Source organism: Gaeumannomyces tritici, assembly GCF_000145635.1.
Source record: "Gaeumannomyces tritici R3-111a-1 unplaced genomic scaffold supercont2.1, whole genome shotgun sequence".
Taxonomy (NCBI): Eukaryota; Fungi; Ascomycota; class Sordariomycetes; order Magnaporthales; family Magnaporthaceae; genus Gaeumannomyces; species Gaeumannomyces tritici.
The window spans coordinates 6,501,910-6,519,612 of NW_008804545.1; the positions used below are offsets into that span (position 1 = coordinate 6,501,910).

The 17,703-nt window shown below is 31.5% G+C and overlaps 2 protein-coding genes and 2 pseudogenes across 4 annotated transcripts; all 4 read right to left on the bottom strand.

The window, feature by feature from the left end:
* Positions 1–8,208: 8,208 nt before the first annotated feature.
* GGTG_20025 lies at positions 8,209–8,280 on the bottom strand (annotated as a pseudogene). The gene has a single exon. The product of its transcript is annotated as a tRNA-OTHER (tRNA).
* Positions 8,281–8,437: 157 nt separating this feature from the next.
* GGTG_20026 lies at positions 8,438–8,509 on the bottom strand (annotated as a pseudogene). Its single transcript has one exon. The product of its transcript is annotated as a tRNA-OTHER (tRNA).
* A 3,244-nt stretch (positions 8,510–11,753) lies between these two features.
* Positions 11,754–12,074, bottom strand: GGTG_02037 (hypothetical protein; the record flags this gene model as incomplete). Its single annotated transcript, XM_009219808.1, has 1 exon — positions 11,754–12,074. A coding segment is annotated over one exon (321 nt), but the record flags the coding sequence as incomplete, so codon positions are not given.
* Positions 12,075–12,202: 128 nt separating this feature from the next.
* GGTG_02038 (hypothetical protein) lies at positions 12,203–12,622 on the bottom strand (the record flags this gene model as incomplete). Its single annotated transcript, XM_009219809.1, has 3 exons — positions 12,203–12,289; positions 12,366–12,389; positions 12,467–12,622. Coding segments are annotated over 3 exons (267 nt in total), but the record flags the coding sequence as incomplete, so codon positions are not given.
* Positions 12,623–17,703: the final 5,081 nt, after the last annotated feature.

The following is a 17,703-nucleotide window of genomic DNA, read 5'->3' on the forward strand; positions in this document are numbered from 1 at the left end:
CTGCTATCGAAATCGATAAGGTTGTTGTAATTGTTATCGGTTGTTTTATCGGCGTTGTTGGTTTTTGGTTAATTTGGCTTATCGGCCTTTATCGGATTTCGATCCTGGCAGGCCAGGGGCTTAAAAACAAAAAGTCCTTTGGTTTCGACGGGATTCGAACCCGTGGTCCTGGCGGGACCGGCCTGGTGCAAAGCTACTGCACCACGAGGCCTTTTTAAATTAAATATATTGCGCAATTTGTAGCAAAGCATTTTCCCCAAAACAATTACAAATGCTTTTAATAATTAAGCATAAAGTTATTATGGTTTTTTTTTGGTGCTATTTCGTAGCTTTTTAGCCCATTTTTAGCTATACGCTTGCAACCGGATGTACTTTCGGTACGTAATTGGGTGGTTGCTACCAAGCTAATTAATAAAGCGTTTAAAATCGTTTTTGTCTAGTATAATTTCGTAAAAGGTGCCGTCCTTTTTTAACAAATTAACGTTTTAAAAACGCCGTTAAATTTTGGCTTTATTCCAAGCTTTTTCGCTTTTTTAAAATTGTTCGATTACGGTTTTTGGGCGTGCCGGATGCAACTTTTTTTTTTGTTTTTGCATAGCAAACCCGCTTTAATGGAACGTTTTGTAATTGGTTTAATCCAGCATTACTGCGCATGCATACGTTAAGCCATTGGTTTTAATTATAACAAATTAATTGTAATTTAATTCGTTTTTTTTTAATTAACGCTTAATTTGCGTTTAAAAATTTTGCAAATCGATATTTTAATTGCGTTTCGATTTGTACTTTTGTTGGTACCGTTTTTGGTACGCCGCCCGTATGTATTTTTGCGAAACGCGGGCGTTTTTAGCGTACCGGCAAAAGCTATTTAAGCTTTTTTTATTGCTTTTTTTTTCGAATTTGCTACTTTTAAACGTTATTTATTCGTAAAAATTTTTGTTTGTTACCCAAGCTTTTATTGGTTTGGGGATAACAAAGTTCGGGTTTTAAAGGATTTTTATAATATCCTTTATGGTTAGCTTATTTTTTTCCTTGTTGCTTTTTGGTTTAAAATCGGAAATTAAATTGGGTTTAGCCCAAAATTTTGGGTTAAACTTTTGTTAAGCTGCTTTATTTTTAAAATTTTATTTTTTAACAAAAGCATTTAATATTTCCTTTTGTTTAGCAACGCGCAAAAATTGCTTTTAAAATATTTCGTTCCGTAATTCGGAATTTTTCCGAAATTTTTTATTAATCCAGGCTTGGTTGCTTTTGGCGTTGGAATTGGTTAAATTGTTATTGCAAATTGTTATAAGGTTTTTTCGTTTAGTTATAGCCAATCGTTTGCGGGGAAACCATTTTATTGCATTTTTATCGGAATGGTAAGCAACGCAATGGTTATTGGTGCATGCAATCCAAAAAAACGCAAAGCCGGAATAACTATTATTTTCCGGTTTTATCGTTACTTTTTTAATTATTGCTGTTACTTTAAATTTATTACTTTAAAATACTTTTTTTTATTCCTTTTTTTAACAGCAATCTTTTTTAATATGCCCAAATTATTTACATTAAAAATATTTGTTATCCTTAAAATTTTGGAACTTGCGTTTTTTTTGTTTTTAATGCGTAACGCTGGCGTTAAAATCCATAAAGCTAAAATAATAACTATAAGCTATAAATTTGTTGCGGTTAAACCGTTATTGCGGTTAATTGCTTTGTACCATAAGCTTAATCCTTTGGCCTTTTTTTTTTAAACGGCGCTTGTACAATTTATTGCTAATTTTAATTACAATAACAACGTATTTAGCGAAAAATTCGGATTGGTTAACCTTTAAAACCTCGTTTTTTACGTTATTTTGGAGCCCATTATATAAATAAGCCATTTTGGTTTGGTTGGTTTAATTAAATTTGTTAGTAAAGCGCTAAAAATTGGAAACGTACCCCAACGCTGCGCCTTTTTATCGAAATTGGAATATTTTTTTTTCGGCAATTTGCTATTCGTTAATTTGGCCAAATACGTTAATAATTTTTTTTTTAAACCAAACGAAGCTAGCAAAAATAATTTTAATTTTTTTTTTGCTTTTGTTGTAACCTTTAAAAAAATTTGCTTATACAGGTTCGAACCATTTTTTTACTTTGCTTTTAAAGCAAATGGTTATGTAAGCAACCTTTTATTTTTTAATCGTAAATTAAATTTGGTAAAAAGCAAAGTACTTTTAACATTTGGTTAGGAAAGTTTTAAAAGTGCTTTTTTTGCCGTTATACCGGTTAGGGATAAAAAATTTGTAAATTCGAACCGCCGTTTGCAAAACGCTAGCTTATTGCTTAAATTGGATAAAATTTGCGGTTATAGCTATAAACGCAGCTTTAACCTCCGTTACCTTTATTATGTTGTAAGTTTTGCTTGCGTAATTAAAATGCTCGTCGTTCCTTTTTGTAAAGGATTTGCCGCTTTTGGTTGCTATTGTTACTGTTCGGTACCGGTTCGGGTGCTAAACAAAATTAATTAAAATGTTACAATTAAGCCTTTGCTTTTAAAGTAAAGCACCAAAAAAATATCAAATAATAATACGTAACGTAACAAATTAAAGGAATTTACAAAATAACCTAAGTACGGTTTAAATGCTTGCTCCAAAGGTTATTTAAAAGCTAATTAAAGTTTAACTAATGCCGAAGCCTTAATTAAAAATTACCTAAAAAAAAAAACCCTTTCCTTTTTATACTTTAATGCTTACTTTTTTGGGGTCGTGGATTAGTTAGCTTACGAAGCCAATTTTGTAAGCTTTTTTAAGCCTTTTTTGGATTAATGGCTTACCTTTTTTGCTCCTTTAATCCATTAATCCCTGGTGGTTACGTAACCCTTTACCCTTTACGGGGTTTCCGTGTCGTGCTACCCCTCCCTCCTGGGTAAGGGTGGTTGTTGGTCGTAACACGGCGTTACGCATTAAAAATAAAGCAAGCGTAAGTTCCAAAACTTTAAAAATAGCAAATGCTTTTAATGCAAATAGCTTGGGCATATAAAAAGGAATTGCTTTTAAAAAAAAAAAGCAAAAAAAAATGTTTTGGAACGGGAAAACCAGGATAGCGGCAACCAAAAAAGTAGCGCCGAACCCCGAAAATAACGGCTACCCCGGGCTTGCGTATTTTTAAACCACGTGCAACAACGATAATTGCTATATATATTAATCCGATAAAAACGCTACAAAGTATTACCTTTAAAAGCGCTTGGCCATAACCAGCAAAAAAAAAGCACCCGAACTTTACGAATTAACGGAATTAAATACAAAAGGCAATTAAGCTTGGATAAACCGGAATTTTTAAAAAAACCCCGAATTACAAAATAAAACCCTTTGGGAATAGCTTTTGCGTGCTGCTAAACAAAAGGGAATTTCGAACATTTCCGTTACGGAACGAAATCCCGAAAACGAAGCGATCCAATAAAAGCATAGCCCAAACCTTTGGGTTAAAGCTAATTTAATTTTTAATTTCGAATTAAAAAGCAACGAAAAAAGGAACGAACCAATTATAAAAAATGTTATAAAATTTTTCCAAAACCCGGACTTTGCTTTTTTTAAGCCAGTAAAAGCTTGGGTAACAAACAAAAGCTTTTACGGATAAATAACGTTCGAAAGCAGCAATTTCGAAAAAAAAAGCAATAAAAAAAGCTTAAACAGCTTTTGCCGCTACGCCAAAAACGCTTACATTTTACAAAAATATACGCAAGCGGCGTACCAAAAACGGTACCAATAAAAATACAAGTTAAAACGCAATTAAAATTTTAATTTGCAAAATTTTTAAACGCAAATTAAGCGTTAGCCAAAAAAGGACGAATCGAACCACAACCAATTTGTTATGGTCGAAACTAACGGTTTAGCATATGCATACGCAATAATGCTGGATTAAGCTAATTACAAACCGTTTTGCTAAAGCGGGTTTGCTATGCAAAAGCAAAAAAAAGGTTTGCATTTGGCACGCCCGAAAGCCGTAATCGAACAATTTCAAAAAAGCAAAATAATTTAAAGCAAAGCTAAAGTTTAACGGTGTTTTTAAAACGTTAATTTGCCAAACGAAAACGGCACTTTTTATAAAGTTATACCAGCTAAGGATAACTTTAAGCGCTTTATTAACTAATTTAATAATAACCATTTAATTACGTACCAAAAGTACACCCGGTTGCAAGCGTATAGCCAAAAATAAATTAAAAAGCTACGAAATAGCACCAAAAAAAGAAATTATAATAGCTTTATGCCCAATTACCAAAAGCATTTGTAATTATTTTAAAAAAAATGCTTCGTTACGGATTGTGCAATACATTTGGTTTAAAAGTTTCGAAATAACTTTTTTTTTGCCGATAAACCAACAAGCTTATTACCAAACCAAAATTGGCATGGTAATTACCCAAATGGTTTATTACCAAAAAGTACGGAAAATTGGCAATGTTTCGAACCAACCCGCAATGGCCTATGCTTTGCATTGCCAGGATTTTAAAATGGCAAAAATGCAAAAAATTGGAATGCAAAGTCCATATTATGCAAAAAGCCAAAGCATGGCAAATAAAATACAAGCTTTTATATATACCAATTCGGTACAACAAAAACGTAAAAAGCTTGCATAAATTTTCCAATAACTTTAACAACCCAAAGTACGTAAAGGTACGCAAAAAATGGAAAATAAAGCTATTTAAGCTTTAAACGGAATATTTCGAAACAAAAAATTAAGGAATTTACCTATACCAAAGCTACAAAAAAAACCATTATCCGCAATAAAAACCTTAGCAATAACGATTAACCCGAACAAACAATACTTTTACATAAAGGTATGGTAAAAACCTTATCGCTTAAAAACCTTAATCGATTGCAAAGCCCAAAGCAATTACGTATTGCTACAAATAATGCAACGATTTGGTATTCCTGTACGCAAAAAAAACAAGCCATACTTTTTTACAACAATAAAAAAAAAGCTAGTTAAATACAATAACGAATGGATCGATATTAAAACCAATTACTTTAATTTCCGATACCAAAGCAAAACTTTCTAAATAACGCTAAACGCGTTGGAAATACGAAACGAAAATATAATTTTTAAAATTCCGTAATTACAAAAGCACGATTTAAAAATTAATTAAAAAAAAACGATTTTTAATAAAAGCTTTTACTAACAATTAAAAAAGCTTAACAATTACAAACCGCAAACAATGTAAAAATAAAACCGAAAAAGGGTATTTTAACGGAAATAAAATAAAGCAGCAACTTTTAAACCTTATTACAAAAAACCATAACAACGCTTTACGATAAGCTTAAATAAAAGCTATAACAATTAGTTAACGTACTTTCGAAATATTATAAATATTAAAGGTTATTCCAAAAAAACTTAAAAATGGTGCTTTTAAAATACGGGCCGTTTAACCACGAAATTAAATTTAAACCAAATGCGCAATTTAAATACCAAAAGCTATATTAATTTAACTTTAAACAGCAAAAAAGGTTAAAAAAGCAATTACAGGAAAATTTAAAAAAAGGGTAATTAAATTTTCGACATTTCCAATAAAATACAAAATTTTATTTGTGCCCAAAAAAAACGGAAAAAAACGAATGTGCATTAATTACCAACCATTAAACAAAATTACAATAAAAAATCGATATCCTTTGCTTTTTATCGACGAATTACGCAACAAATTCGGCAAAGCCAAATACTTTACGGCTTTAAACCTTTAAAAAGCATATGGATTGTTTCGAATTAAAAAAAAGTAAAAATGGATAATTGCTTTCCGAATACGGTTTAGCGTATACAAATCGTTGGTTATAATTTTCGAACTTACCAACGCGTTAATTACGTTCCAACGGATAATTAATTACGTGCTTCGAAAACATTTCGATATTTTCGTTTTAACGTATTTAAATAACATTTTAATATATTTAAAAACGCTAAAAAAGAACAAGCAATATATGCACCAAATGTTGCAAAAGTTACAAAACGCAAAGCTTTTAATTAACCCGAATAAATGCGTATGGTACGCTTAAAAAATGGTTTTTTTCGGGTTTGTTATTACCTTAGGAAAAGTTAAGATAAACCCAGCCAAAATACAAAAAATGGCCGGTTAGCCAGCGCTTACCAACGTACGAAAAGTACGGGCGTTTTTAAAGTTTTTTAACTTTTATCAACGGTTTATAAAAGGGTTTAATAGCAACGCCACGCCATTTACAAATTTTACCAAAAACGATACCCAATTTTATTAAAAAATACGAAAACAAGCTGCTTTTAACCAATTTAAAAGCGTTATTTTACGGAAACCAATATTGGTTATCCTAAACCCCAACAAACCATTCGAAATTAAAATTAACGCGTTAAATTACGCGATCGAAAAATAATTAAATTAACGAAATAAAAAAGGAAAGCTGCACTTTTGCGCTTTTTTTTTACAAAAATTTAAAGGACTTAAATTAAATTACCAAATCCATAATAAAAAGCTTTTCGCTATTATTAAAGCTTTGGAAAAATGGAAAGTATATTTATATGGAGCAAACCATTAAATAACAATATATACCAATTATAAAAATTTAGCACATTTTATTACAAGCCAAAATTTTAACAAGCGTTAAATCCGTTGGAACCAGTATTTTTAAAATTACGATTTCCAAATCCTGTACCGAAAAGGATTGGAAAACGGAAAGGCAAACGCTTTAAGCAAAAGGAACAACCACAAAGTTATTACTTTAAAAAAAACCAAAACGCTTTTGGCTTATAAGCCAAAAAAGGCGTTGGTTTTAGCTTAACAAATAATAGCTTTAATAACCAAAAAGCAAAATTAAACCCCAAAAAGGATTTTGGAAATTTACGGGTTGCTAGCTTATGGCTATTCAAAAGCTACCAAAACGTAAAAAAAGCTCCGGCAGCATTACGGGTTTACCGGAATTCGGGCAACAATGTTGGAAGCAATAAAAGATTGTTAAATGTGCATTAAGGACAAGCCCAGCAAGCATTTCCTTTATAAGCTGCTTTAACCATTACCAGCGCCCAAAAAGGCGTAGCAAAAAGTTATTATAAATTTTGTTGTTAAATTGCGTAAATCCAAAAAGCTTTTAACAAAAACACAATATAATAGCATATTGGTAATAATAAATAAGCTTACAAAATATGCCTTGTATTTACTTTATAAAAAAAGCAATAACGCGCTAAATTTGGCTTACGCTTTTTTTCGGTACGTAATAACGAATTACGGAATGCCGCAAAAATTAATTACGAACCAAAACAAGCTATTTACAAGCAAATTTTGGAAAACGCTTACAACGCTTTTTAAAGCAAAATACGCTTTATTAACAGCGTACCACCTTTAAACGGATAAATAAACGGAACGAACTAACAAAACGATAAAATAATATTTACGCCATTATATTATTTACAAGCAAAATAATTGGGTTTAATTATTACCAATTGCTTAATTTGCTTACAATAGCTTTATGCATAAAAGCACAGGAAAAACGCCGTTTTACGCTAATTATAAGTACACCTTTACGGCGTACAACGAGCTTAAAGCCAAATTTAAAGCTTTAGCAACGGAAATTCAAATAACAAAGCTTACCAAATTATACCAAAACCTCCAAAACAAATTGGAAATTTTGCGCTATTAAATAGCAAAGCAAACTAACAAAAAAAGGATCGAAAAATTAACCTTTAAGGAAAGAAATAACGCTTACCTTTTACGCGCCAACATTAAAACAAAAAGGCTAAGCAACAAGCTGGACAAAAAAAATGGGGCCTTTTTCGGGTTATTCGTATTATTTTTCCAATTAATTACGAACTTTAATTGCTATTAACCATGCAAATCCACCCAGTTTTTTACGTTTTTTTGCTAAAACCAGCGCTTCCGGGCCTTAAAAGCATTAAATTAATAAAAATCGACCTTAACCAGGAATAAAAAATCGAAGCCATTTTTAACAAACAAACGCATTACCGCAAAAAGCAATACTTTGTTAAATGGGAAGGATGGGGGGATAAGCATAGTATATGGAAAAACGCAATAAATTTTAGGAATTGCAAAAAAGCTTTGCAAAGGTATTATTTAAAAAAAAGTTAGCAATAGCCTTAAAGCTTGTAAAACGCCCCAAATTTGGATAAATTTGGAAAAGCAAAAAAAGAAAAAACTTAATAGCATATCCAAAGGATAAGCTAGCAAGCTTAAGCAAAAAAAGCAAAACCTTTTTCGCTAACCAAAGGTTGAACGAAAAAAATTTAAAGTTGCACCGGAAATCGAACCCAGGTTTTCCCGTTACAAAAACAAATGCGTTACCATTGCGCTATACAACTTATAAAAATTGTTAAAGGAATTACAACTTATTAAATTAAAAAAGCGCAAGCAATTTAAAATCGATACCAAATTTTAAGCTTTCGAAATTAGCAAAAAAAAAAACGAAGCCAAATTAATAACGCCGGCCGAAGCCGATATCGTCGATTTAACTTCGAAAGGTTGCACCGGAAATCGAACCCAAAACCTTCCGCTACAAAAGCAAACGCGCTACCATTGCGCTACATAACCAAAAAAAGTTGTTAAGGAAGTTACAACGTACCAAATTAAAAAAGGGCTAGCGGGTTAAAGTTAAAATTAACCTTTAACGCTGCCCAGCCAAAAAACAAAGGAAAAAAGTTGGGTTAAAAAGGAAGAAAGGAATTGGCCGCTACCAAAGCAGCCTTTTTTCGCTTCGCCCGTTTTATTTGCTCCAATTCCTCCACGGTTTTAATACCTTAAAATAACGCCCGCAATTGCTTTTTAAGCCAAAAGTCCTTTTGCTTGCGAAACCGCTTAAAACGGTTATTTAAAGCACAACGCTTAACTTTAACAGCCCGCATTTCGGCCTTAATTTTTTGGTATTAAAAACCGATAAAACGTAACTATTTAAATAAAAAGCCCAAAATGTTGCAGCCAAAACGGTTGCAAGCAAAGCATTTTACGCAACGAAAAAATTTTTGTAAAAAAACAAAATAAGTATTTTTTTTAAAAACGTTTCGATAAAAAAAGCAAAAATTTATATCGATAACCAATGCAAAAACTAAAGCAAAAAGGTTTTTGCGCCGAAAGGTTAAGCGCGCAAAGCGTTTTTGCATTTAACCCGACATTGTTAAAAGGAAAAAAACGGTTAAACAATAAGGAAAAATAATACTTACAACTAGCAATGGGAAAAATGGACATAAATAAGCCAAAAGGGCTTGGCCGGTAAAAAAGGAACTTAATGTTACGATTAACAACTACCCGGCGGGAAAAAAAGGACAAAAAAGCGAAGGGTAAGCAAGCGCTTACCCCTTACTACAAAAAAGCTTAAGTAAGCCGCCCGTAATTTGTTAACAAAGCTACAAATTATTTAAATAATTTGTAATTTATCGACAAAATTACAAATTACCACCCTGGGAAAGCTGGAAATAGCGTAAAAAACGGGCTATAAAAAGGAAAGGGTTTTTTACTGTTTTAAGTAATTTTTAACTAAGGCTTCGGCATTAGTTAAACTTTAGTTAGCTTTTAAATAACCTTTGGAGCAAGCATTTAAACCGCACCCAAGTTATTTTGTAAATCCCTTTAGTTTGTTAAATTACGTGCTACTGTTCGACATTCCTTTAGTGCCTTACCTTAAAAGCAGAGGCCTGACTGTAACATGCCCGTTGCAGCGGCGCTAAATTTGTAACCCAAATTTTTTTTATGCTTAAGCAAGCCGTTGTTAATCCCCCAAACGTTAAATTTGCTTTTCCAAATACCGCTTTAAACGAAATCGTCCTTTGCTTGTGCTTCGAAAATGCGCTTTAATGTTATTTTGGTGTTTTTTTTTAGTAATAATCGTTTTTACGTAGGTTGCTTTTCGGAATTTGGCTAGCAAATTGCTTCGGAATTTTTTTTTTGCTATATTGGCTTTCCCGTTTACGGGCATATTTTAAAAACGTTTTAACAAACCATTTGCGGGGTTTCGGTATTTTGGCTTCCATTTAATCGTAAAATTATACTTTGTTAAATTTTTAAGCTATTTTGCTTAACGCTTTATTACTTTTTTTTGTTAAAATATAAATATAGTTTAAATAATTGGTAATTATTTTAACAATTTTTTGTAAATAAACCAAATAATGCCGTTACTTTTCGAAAGCTTTTACAATTGCTAGCAATTTCGAATCGGGGATTGTATAACGCAATTTCCTTTGCCGCAGCTTTTTTAACAAATAAATTACCGAATGTTAACGGCCGTTTTGCAATTGCAGCAATATTGCTTTTATTGCAAAAGCCAAAGCATTAATCCTTACATATAACGGTTTCGATAAATTAAAATGTACTAGCACTAGGGCTTGTATAAATAACAATTTTAACTTGCAAAAAGCCTTTTTCGCAATGTTTCCCAAGTAAAACGCCGTATTTTTTTTAAAAAAATCCGTTAAAAGCGTGGTAATTTTCGCGTAACCTTTTACAAATTTCCGGTAATACCCCGTAAAGCTTAAAAACATTTGCACGTTTTTAATGCTTTCCGGTATTTTTATTTTTAAATTGTAACGATTTTGTCCGGCAAAATTTCGATTTTAATTTTGGTTATTTTAAATTTTAAAAAATTAATGCTATTCGTTTCGAATTTGTATTTGGCCGGGTTAACGTAAAGCTTGTACTTTTTAAATCGCTTTAGCATCGTTTTTATTGCTTTACGGTGCTTTTCCCGTATTTTGGAAAAAATAAGGATATCGTTTAAATACATAATGCAAATGCTATTAATTAATTTTTTAAATGTTATATTAATAAAGCTTTGGAACGTTGCCGGTGCATTGGCCAAACCGAATAGCATTACCAAATATTTATAATATTTATATTTGCAACGGAAAGCAATTTTTTATTCGTTTTTTTATTGGATCCGTATTTTATAATAAGCGTTTTTTAAATCCAATTTGGTAAAATACTGGTTTTTGAATACCTGGTTAAATATTTTATAAATTAACGGAAATGTTAGCCGGTTTTTTTTAATAATTTTGTTAAAACCCCGATAATCGATACAAAAACGGAACTTCCCGTTCTTTTTTAAAACGAATAAAATTCCGGCGCCGGCGGGGCTAATTAAATGCCGGATTTAACCTTTTGTTATGGTTTTATTATTTTAATTCCTTTTCGGATAAAGGATAAATGCTTTTGTAAAGCGGTATCGTTTTTTTTTCAATTTAATTGCGTAATTCCAGCTTATATGTTTTAGCAAAAGGTTTAATTTATAAAGTTGCGCATATTTTGCAACCATTTTTTTTAATTTATTCCGGGAAAGCTTTTAGCTTTTCCCCGGGGTTTTCCGGGGTTTCCAAGCGTGCAACCGTTAATACGGTTATTGCTTGTTCCAATTAAACCAATTTTTTTTAGCTATTTCTAACGAAATTATTTTAACTTTTTTGGTAATTACCGGAAACTTTTATTTTATATTTCCAAACCGGATTTTAATATTTTTTTGTTAAAGTTAAAGCATGTTTAACGTAATGTTATACCCGGCCCGGGGTACCATTACGTAAAATACCATTAATTTTCGGGTTATTTTTTAACTATTTATTACCCAAATTTTGTACTTTTTTACTTTTAGCGTAAGCATGCGTTTTTTGGTATCGAGCTATGCCAAATAGCCCCCGTTTAATACCGGTATTTTTTTTGCTTTTACCAAAAAACGGCTATGCAACAAATTAACGTCGCTTTTATTATTAACCAGCGCTTTTAATTTTACCCGGTAACCGTTAATTCGTAAATACATTTCGGTTTTTTAGCGCGTCCTAACCGCCGTGGCGTACTTTTAAGCCCCGGTGCTTAAACGGCCAAACAACGGTATCGAATTGGGTAGCAATATTTTGCTTTTTTTGGGGCACGCCGGCCGGATATAACCTAGCTTTTTATACCCGTAATACCGTATTTCGGGCTTTTTCCTTTTCGCTTTTTGTATAATTGCTAAAGCCAACGGGGTTTTCGGGTTATCCGTTCGTATTTTGCATGCTGCAGCGATGTAGTTTAATTGCCCGCATTTAAAGCAAATAACCGGTTTTTTAGCGGTTAAAACACCGGTATCCCTTAATATCCTTTTGTGCGGTTTCGATATTATTTTTACTTTAAAAGCTTTGGCTTGCAATTTTTCCATAATATAAAGAAAGCTTTTAAATATTACCCGTTTTTGGATTTTAAAACGGAACCGGTTAAAAAGCAATGTTATTTTTATTTATTTAAATGCTAATTCGAAAAAATTGTTTTTTACCAAATTTTAACAAATCCGAAACGTTTTAAACAATTTGTAATTTTTTTGTTTAATAACGGTATTTCCCGCAAGCTTTTTAATCGCTAGTTACATTTGCAAATTAGGGTTTTTCGATTTTGCTTAAAGCTACCGCGAAAAATCGGCTTAAATAAGCGATACCTTAATATTTGGGTAATGCATTTGCTTGTATTTTGTCCATTATGCCCGTTGCTAATAATCGAAAGTGCTAAAAGCTATTTAAACCTTTACACGGTTTTTACCGTAGCGTTTTTTTTCGTTTTCGAAAATAAATTCGTAATTGCTAATATAATAAACAATATTTTGCTATATTGCAAATTTTTTAAATATAAACGGTTTAAAAGTAACTTTGCTTTACGTAAAACCTTTCCGTTGTTTAAAAATGTTTTTTTTATTTTCGTTTAAACTTTTATGCGCATGCTTTAACCTTTTATTTTAAATTTTTTAAATTAAACGAGCACGTTTGCTTTAAGCTTCCCAAGCGTTATTTATTTTTTGCAGCTTTTTTACGGAAAGGTTTTCGAAATTATCAAAAATTTGCAAGGCTTTTTTGGTGTTTTGTTCCGGTAGCCCAATAGCCTTTTCCAACGTGTTTAACGTAGCGTCGGGCGTTATTATAAGCGGTGCAAAATTGCAAATGCTTTTTACAAGCTTGCTTAATCCTTTTCGGTAATTACCCGGGCTTGTTTTTTAAATAAAAAAGGTAAAAAAAAAGAACAATATGTTAAGGGTTAATCGGTGCAAAAGCGGGTAATTACCAAGTTACGGGCCGGATGCGGTATTTCCTTTATTAAGCTTCCGTAAATTTTTTACCAAAAGTGCTATTTCCAATAAAAATTGTTTTTTTTAACCTTTTTTTTCGTGCCCTTTCGGGCACGCGGGGTTGGTTTTATAAATTTTTTGCGCTTTATGCTTTTTCGTGCAATTTAAGCTTTATTTTATTTTTTAATTTTGCCATTATGCTTTGGCCGCGATACCGGCACCTCGCCGGCACGTTACCGGGAAGGTCCGTGCCCGGCCAACTGTGCCAGTGCCCCTTTCCTCCTTTTTGCCGGGCGGTTTCGCCCGTGCTTTTAACAAAAAGCAAAAGAAATACCGGTTTTAAACGGGGGTTATTTAGCGTGGTTCGATACCAAAAAGCGCATGCTTATATAAAAAAAAAAAGTGCAAAATCCAAACAACGAATAATTAAAAAATAACCCGAAAATTAATGGTATTTTACGTAATAATGCCCCGGGCCGGGTATAACATTACGTTAAGCATGCTTTAGCTTTAACAAAAAAACATTAAAATCCGGTTTGGAAATATAAAATGGAAATTTCCAGTAACCATTAAAAAAATTAAAATAATTTCGTTGGAAATAGCTAAAAAGCTGGTTTAATTGGAACAAGCAATAGCCGTGCTAATGGTTGCACGTTTGGAAACCCCGGAAAACCCCGGGGAAAAGTTAAAAGTTTTTCCGGAATAAGTTAAAAAAATGGTTGCAAAATATGCGCAATTTTATAAATTAAACCCTTTGCTAAAATATACAAATTAAAATTACGCAATTAAATTAAAGGAAAAAACGATGCCGCTTTACAAAAGCATTTATCCTTTATTCGAAAAGGAATTAAAAATTTTCCGGAAATATTTTAACGAAATTATAACAAAGGGTTAAATCCGGCATTTAACCAATCCCGCCGGCGCCAAAATCCTGTTCGTTTTAAAAAAGGACGGAAAGCTCCGCTTTTATATTAATTATCGGGGTTTTAACAAAATTATTAAAAAAAACCGGTTAGCATTTTCGTTAATTTATAAAATATTTAACCGGGTGTTTAAAAGCCAATATTTTACCAAATTGGATTTAAAAAACGCTTATTACAAAATACGGATTTAATAAAAAAACGAATGGAAAATTGCTTTTTGTTGCAAATATAAACATTACGAATATTTAGTAATGCCATTTAGTTTGGCTAACGCATTAATAACGTTCCAAAGCTTTATTAATATAACATTTAGGAAATTAATTAATAGCATTTGCATTATATATTTAAACGATATTTTTATTTTTTCCAAAATACGGGAAAAGCATCGTAAAGCAATAAAAACGGTGCTAAAGCAATTTAAAAAGTACAAGCTTTACGTTAGCCCAGCCAAATGCAAATTCGAAACGAATAGCATCGATTTTTTGGGTTTTAAAATAACCAAATTTAAAATTAAAATTTTGCTGGATAAAATTATTACAATTTAAAAATGGAAAATACCGGAAAGCATTAAAAACGTGCAAATATTTTTAAGCTTTACGGGATATTACCGGAAATTTGTAAAAGGTTACGCGAAAATTATTACGCTTTTAACGACTTTTTTTAAAAAGGATACGGCGTTTTATTTAAAAAGCATTGCGAAAAAGGTTTTTTTGCAAGCTAAAATTATTATTTATACAAGCCCCGGTACTAGTACATTTCGATTTATCGAAACCGCTATGCGTAAAAACCAATGCTTTGGCTTTTGCAATAAAAGCAATATTATTGCAATTGCAAAACGGCCGTTAACACCCGGTAATTTATTTATTAAAAAAATTGCAATAAGGGGAATTGCGTTACGCAATTCCCGATTCGGAATTGCTAGTAATCGTAAAAGCTTTTAAAAAAATCGCGGCATTATTTGGCTTATTTACAAAAAATTATTAAAATAATTACTAACCATTTAAACTATACCCATATTTTAACAAAAAAAAGGTAATAAAGCGTTAAATAAAGTGGTTTAAAAATTTAGCAAAGTACGATTTTACGATTAAATGGAAATTAAAATACCGGAATTTTGCAAATAGCTTGTTAAACCGTTTTTAAAATATATTTGTAAACGGGAAAGCCAATATAGCAAAAAAGGAATTTTAAAGCAATTTATTAGCCAAATTTCGAAAAGCAGCTTACGTAAACGACCATTACTAAAAAAATATTAAAACGATATTAAAGCGCATTTTCGAAGCACAAGCAAAAAACGATTTCGTTTAAAACGGTATTTGGAAAAATAAATTTAACGTTTGGGAAATTAACAACGGTTTGTTTAAGCATAAAAAAAATTTAAATTTTAAATTTAGCGCCGTTGCAATGGGCAATGCTTTAAAAACAATACAATAGCTTAACGGGGGGTTACAAAAGTATGGTTAAAATTTTAAAAAAGTTTAAACGGCAATTTAAATGGCCGGGTATAGCTAAAAACGTACGCAAATACGTACGAACGTATTAAATATACCAATAAATAAAGCTAAAAACATAAGCACTTTACGGGTTGCTAGCATTTTTACCCGTGCCAAACCGCCCGGAACAAAAATTATCGATAAATTTTATTAAAAAACTTTTAACGTTAATAAATGGAATCGGTAAAAAGCGCAACGCAATATTGGTAATGGTTAACCAATTTATTAAATATAGCTTTTTTATTCCAACGTTTACGAAATTAACCAATAAAAAATTGGGAAACTTTTTGTTTGCATACGTTTAAAAATTATTAAAAACGCCCGAAAGGATTGTATCGAACCGGAACAAATTATTTACAAACGGGTTTTAAATAACCTTTGCCGAATATTTAAAAATTGCAAAAAGGCTATCGATAGCATACCATTTTTAAACCAACGGGCAAACGGAACGAATAAAATAAGCAATAAAGCATTATTTCCGGTGCTTTTCCTGCAAAAAGCAAAACGATTGGGCGTTATTGTTAAATTTAGTAACGTAAATGCATAATATAAACGTGCATTTGGGGTTGCAAAAAACCCCGGCGTTTTTGCTAATAAAATTTTACTTACGAAAGTTTTATAACTTTTGGGTGGTTAAAAAAAAACCTTTGGTAACGGTTAAAATTAAAGCGGGGGCTTTGGAAGCAATTAAAAAGCAAGCCAAAAAATTGCTAAAAAAAGCGAATAATACGTACAAAAAGTATTATAATAAAAACAAAACCCCGGTGCTTTTCGGGGTAAGCAATTGGGTATTGCTAAATACGGCAAACATTAAAATAAAAAAGCCGTTGAAAAAGTTATTAAATAAATGGTTAAAACCTTTCCAAATTTTAAAAGTAATTGGGTTGGCCGGGTTAAGGTTTCGGTTAAAATTTTTTGTAAATTACTAAATACATAACGTATTTCCGGCGAATTTGTTACAAGCGTTTAGGAAAAAAACCCGGCAAAAAGCTAAAAAATAAAGGACCAAAAATTAAAGCGAAAAAAAAACCGCTTTAAAGTAAAAGCTTTGTTAAAACATAAAAGGCTTTTGCGAAAGCGAAAATATTTTGTTAAATGGATAGGTTATAACAAATTGGAAAATTTATAAATTTTTAAAAAAAATATTACGAAAAAAATTGTTTAAACGTATAAAGCAAGTTTATTGGAAGCAAGCTTACAAAATAAGGAAAATACCGGACTTTAGCGGGTAAGTACCCGGAAAAAACGGGGGTATTATAAAAAAGGAATAATAAAAGCCAAAGGAATGGCCCAAAAAAATGTTTTAAACGTGCCGAACCGGTTGGTTACCGGGAAAAAACGTAAAAAAACCCGTAAACGGTTTGTAATAACCATAAAATATTGTGCTTTATAAATAAAAAGTTAAGTAAAAACGGTATAATATAAGGAATGCTTTAAATTAATAGTGCGATATATTTAAATTCCGAAAAACATGCAAAGTATAATATATTTTGGAAAGCCCGTAAAAGGTATGCTTAGCGCAATACGCTAAAGCAATTACCGCACTTTAAACGTACGTTATGGTAAAATACCATTGCTTGCCCGAAAAAAAAGTAAAAAACCTCCGAATAGCATAACGAACGGGCTTAAACGTTTGGGTAACGGTAAATGCATGTTAACGGTATTTAAATTTATTGGAAAGCGAAAAAAAAGCATTTTAAAATTATTTATTAAAACATTAAAGCTTAGCTAGTAATTAAAAATATTAAAATTTTGCAATATTGCAAAAGCAGCATAATAAAAAAATTATGGTTTTAGCTATAACAAATTAACGAAAAAAACTTAAAATTAACCACTTTTTAAAAAGGGAATACCAATAATTAATTAGGAAAATATGTAAGGAAAATCGATTAAATGCCGTATTTAAAGGAACCAAAATTTCCGGAAATTACGTTTTTTTTGCCGGCGCTAAAGTTATTGCTGCTAAAATTGTTAACGCCGAAAGCGGCACTTTCCGGCGCCGATACAAACGCCGCACCCTTACGGGAAACCGCGCGGTTGTAAATTTGGGTATTTAAATGCGCCGCAATTATAGCAAAGCTAACGGCAATATTACCAAAAAAAGCAACCATACCTTTTTCGAAATGCTTAAAAAACGCTTTTATTTTGTTAAAACGGTTTTTAATAATAACCAAAGCTTAAATTTGCTTTTTTGTTTAAAAAAAATGGTGCAAAAATATTGGAACATTTTTTAAATAACTTTTAATATTGCAATGCGGGCAATTTTGCGTTCGATGCGCTTTTAAACAACGGTTTAACGTT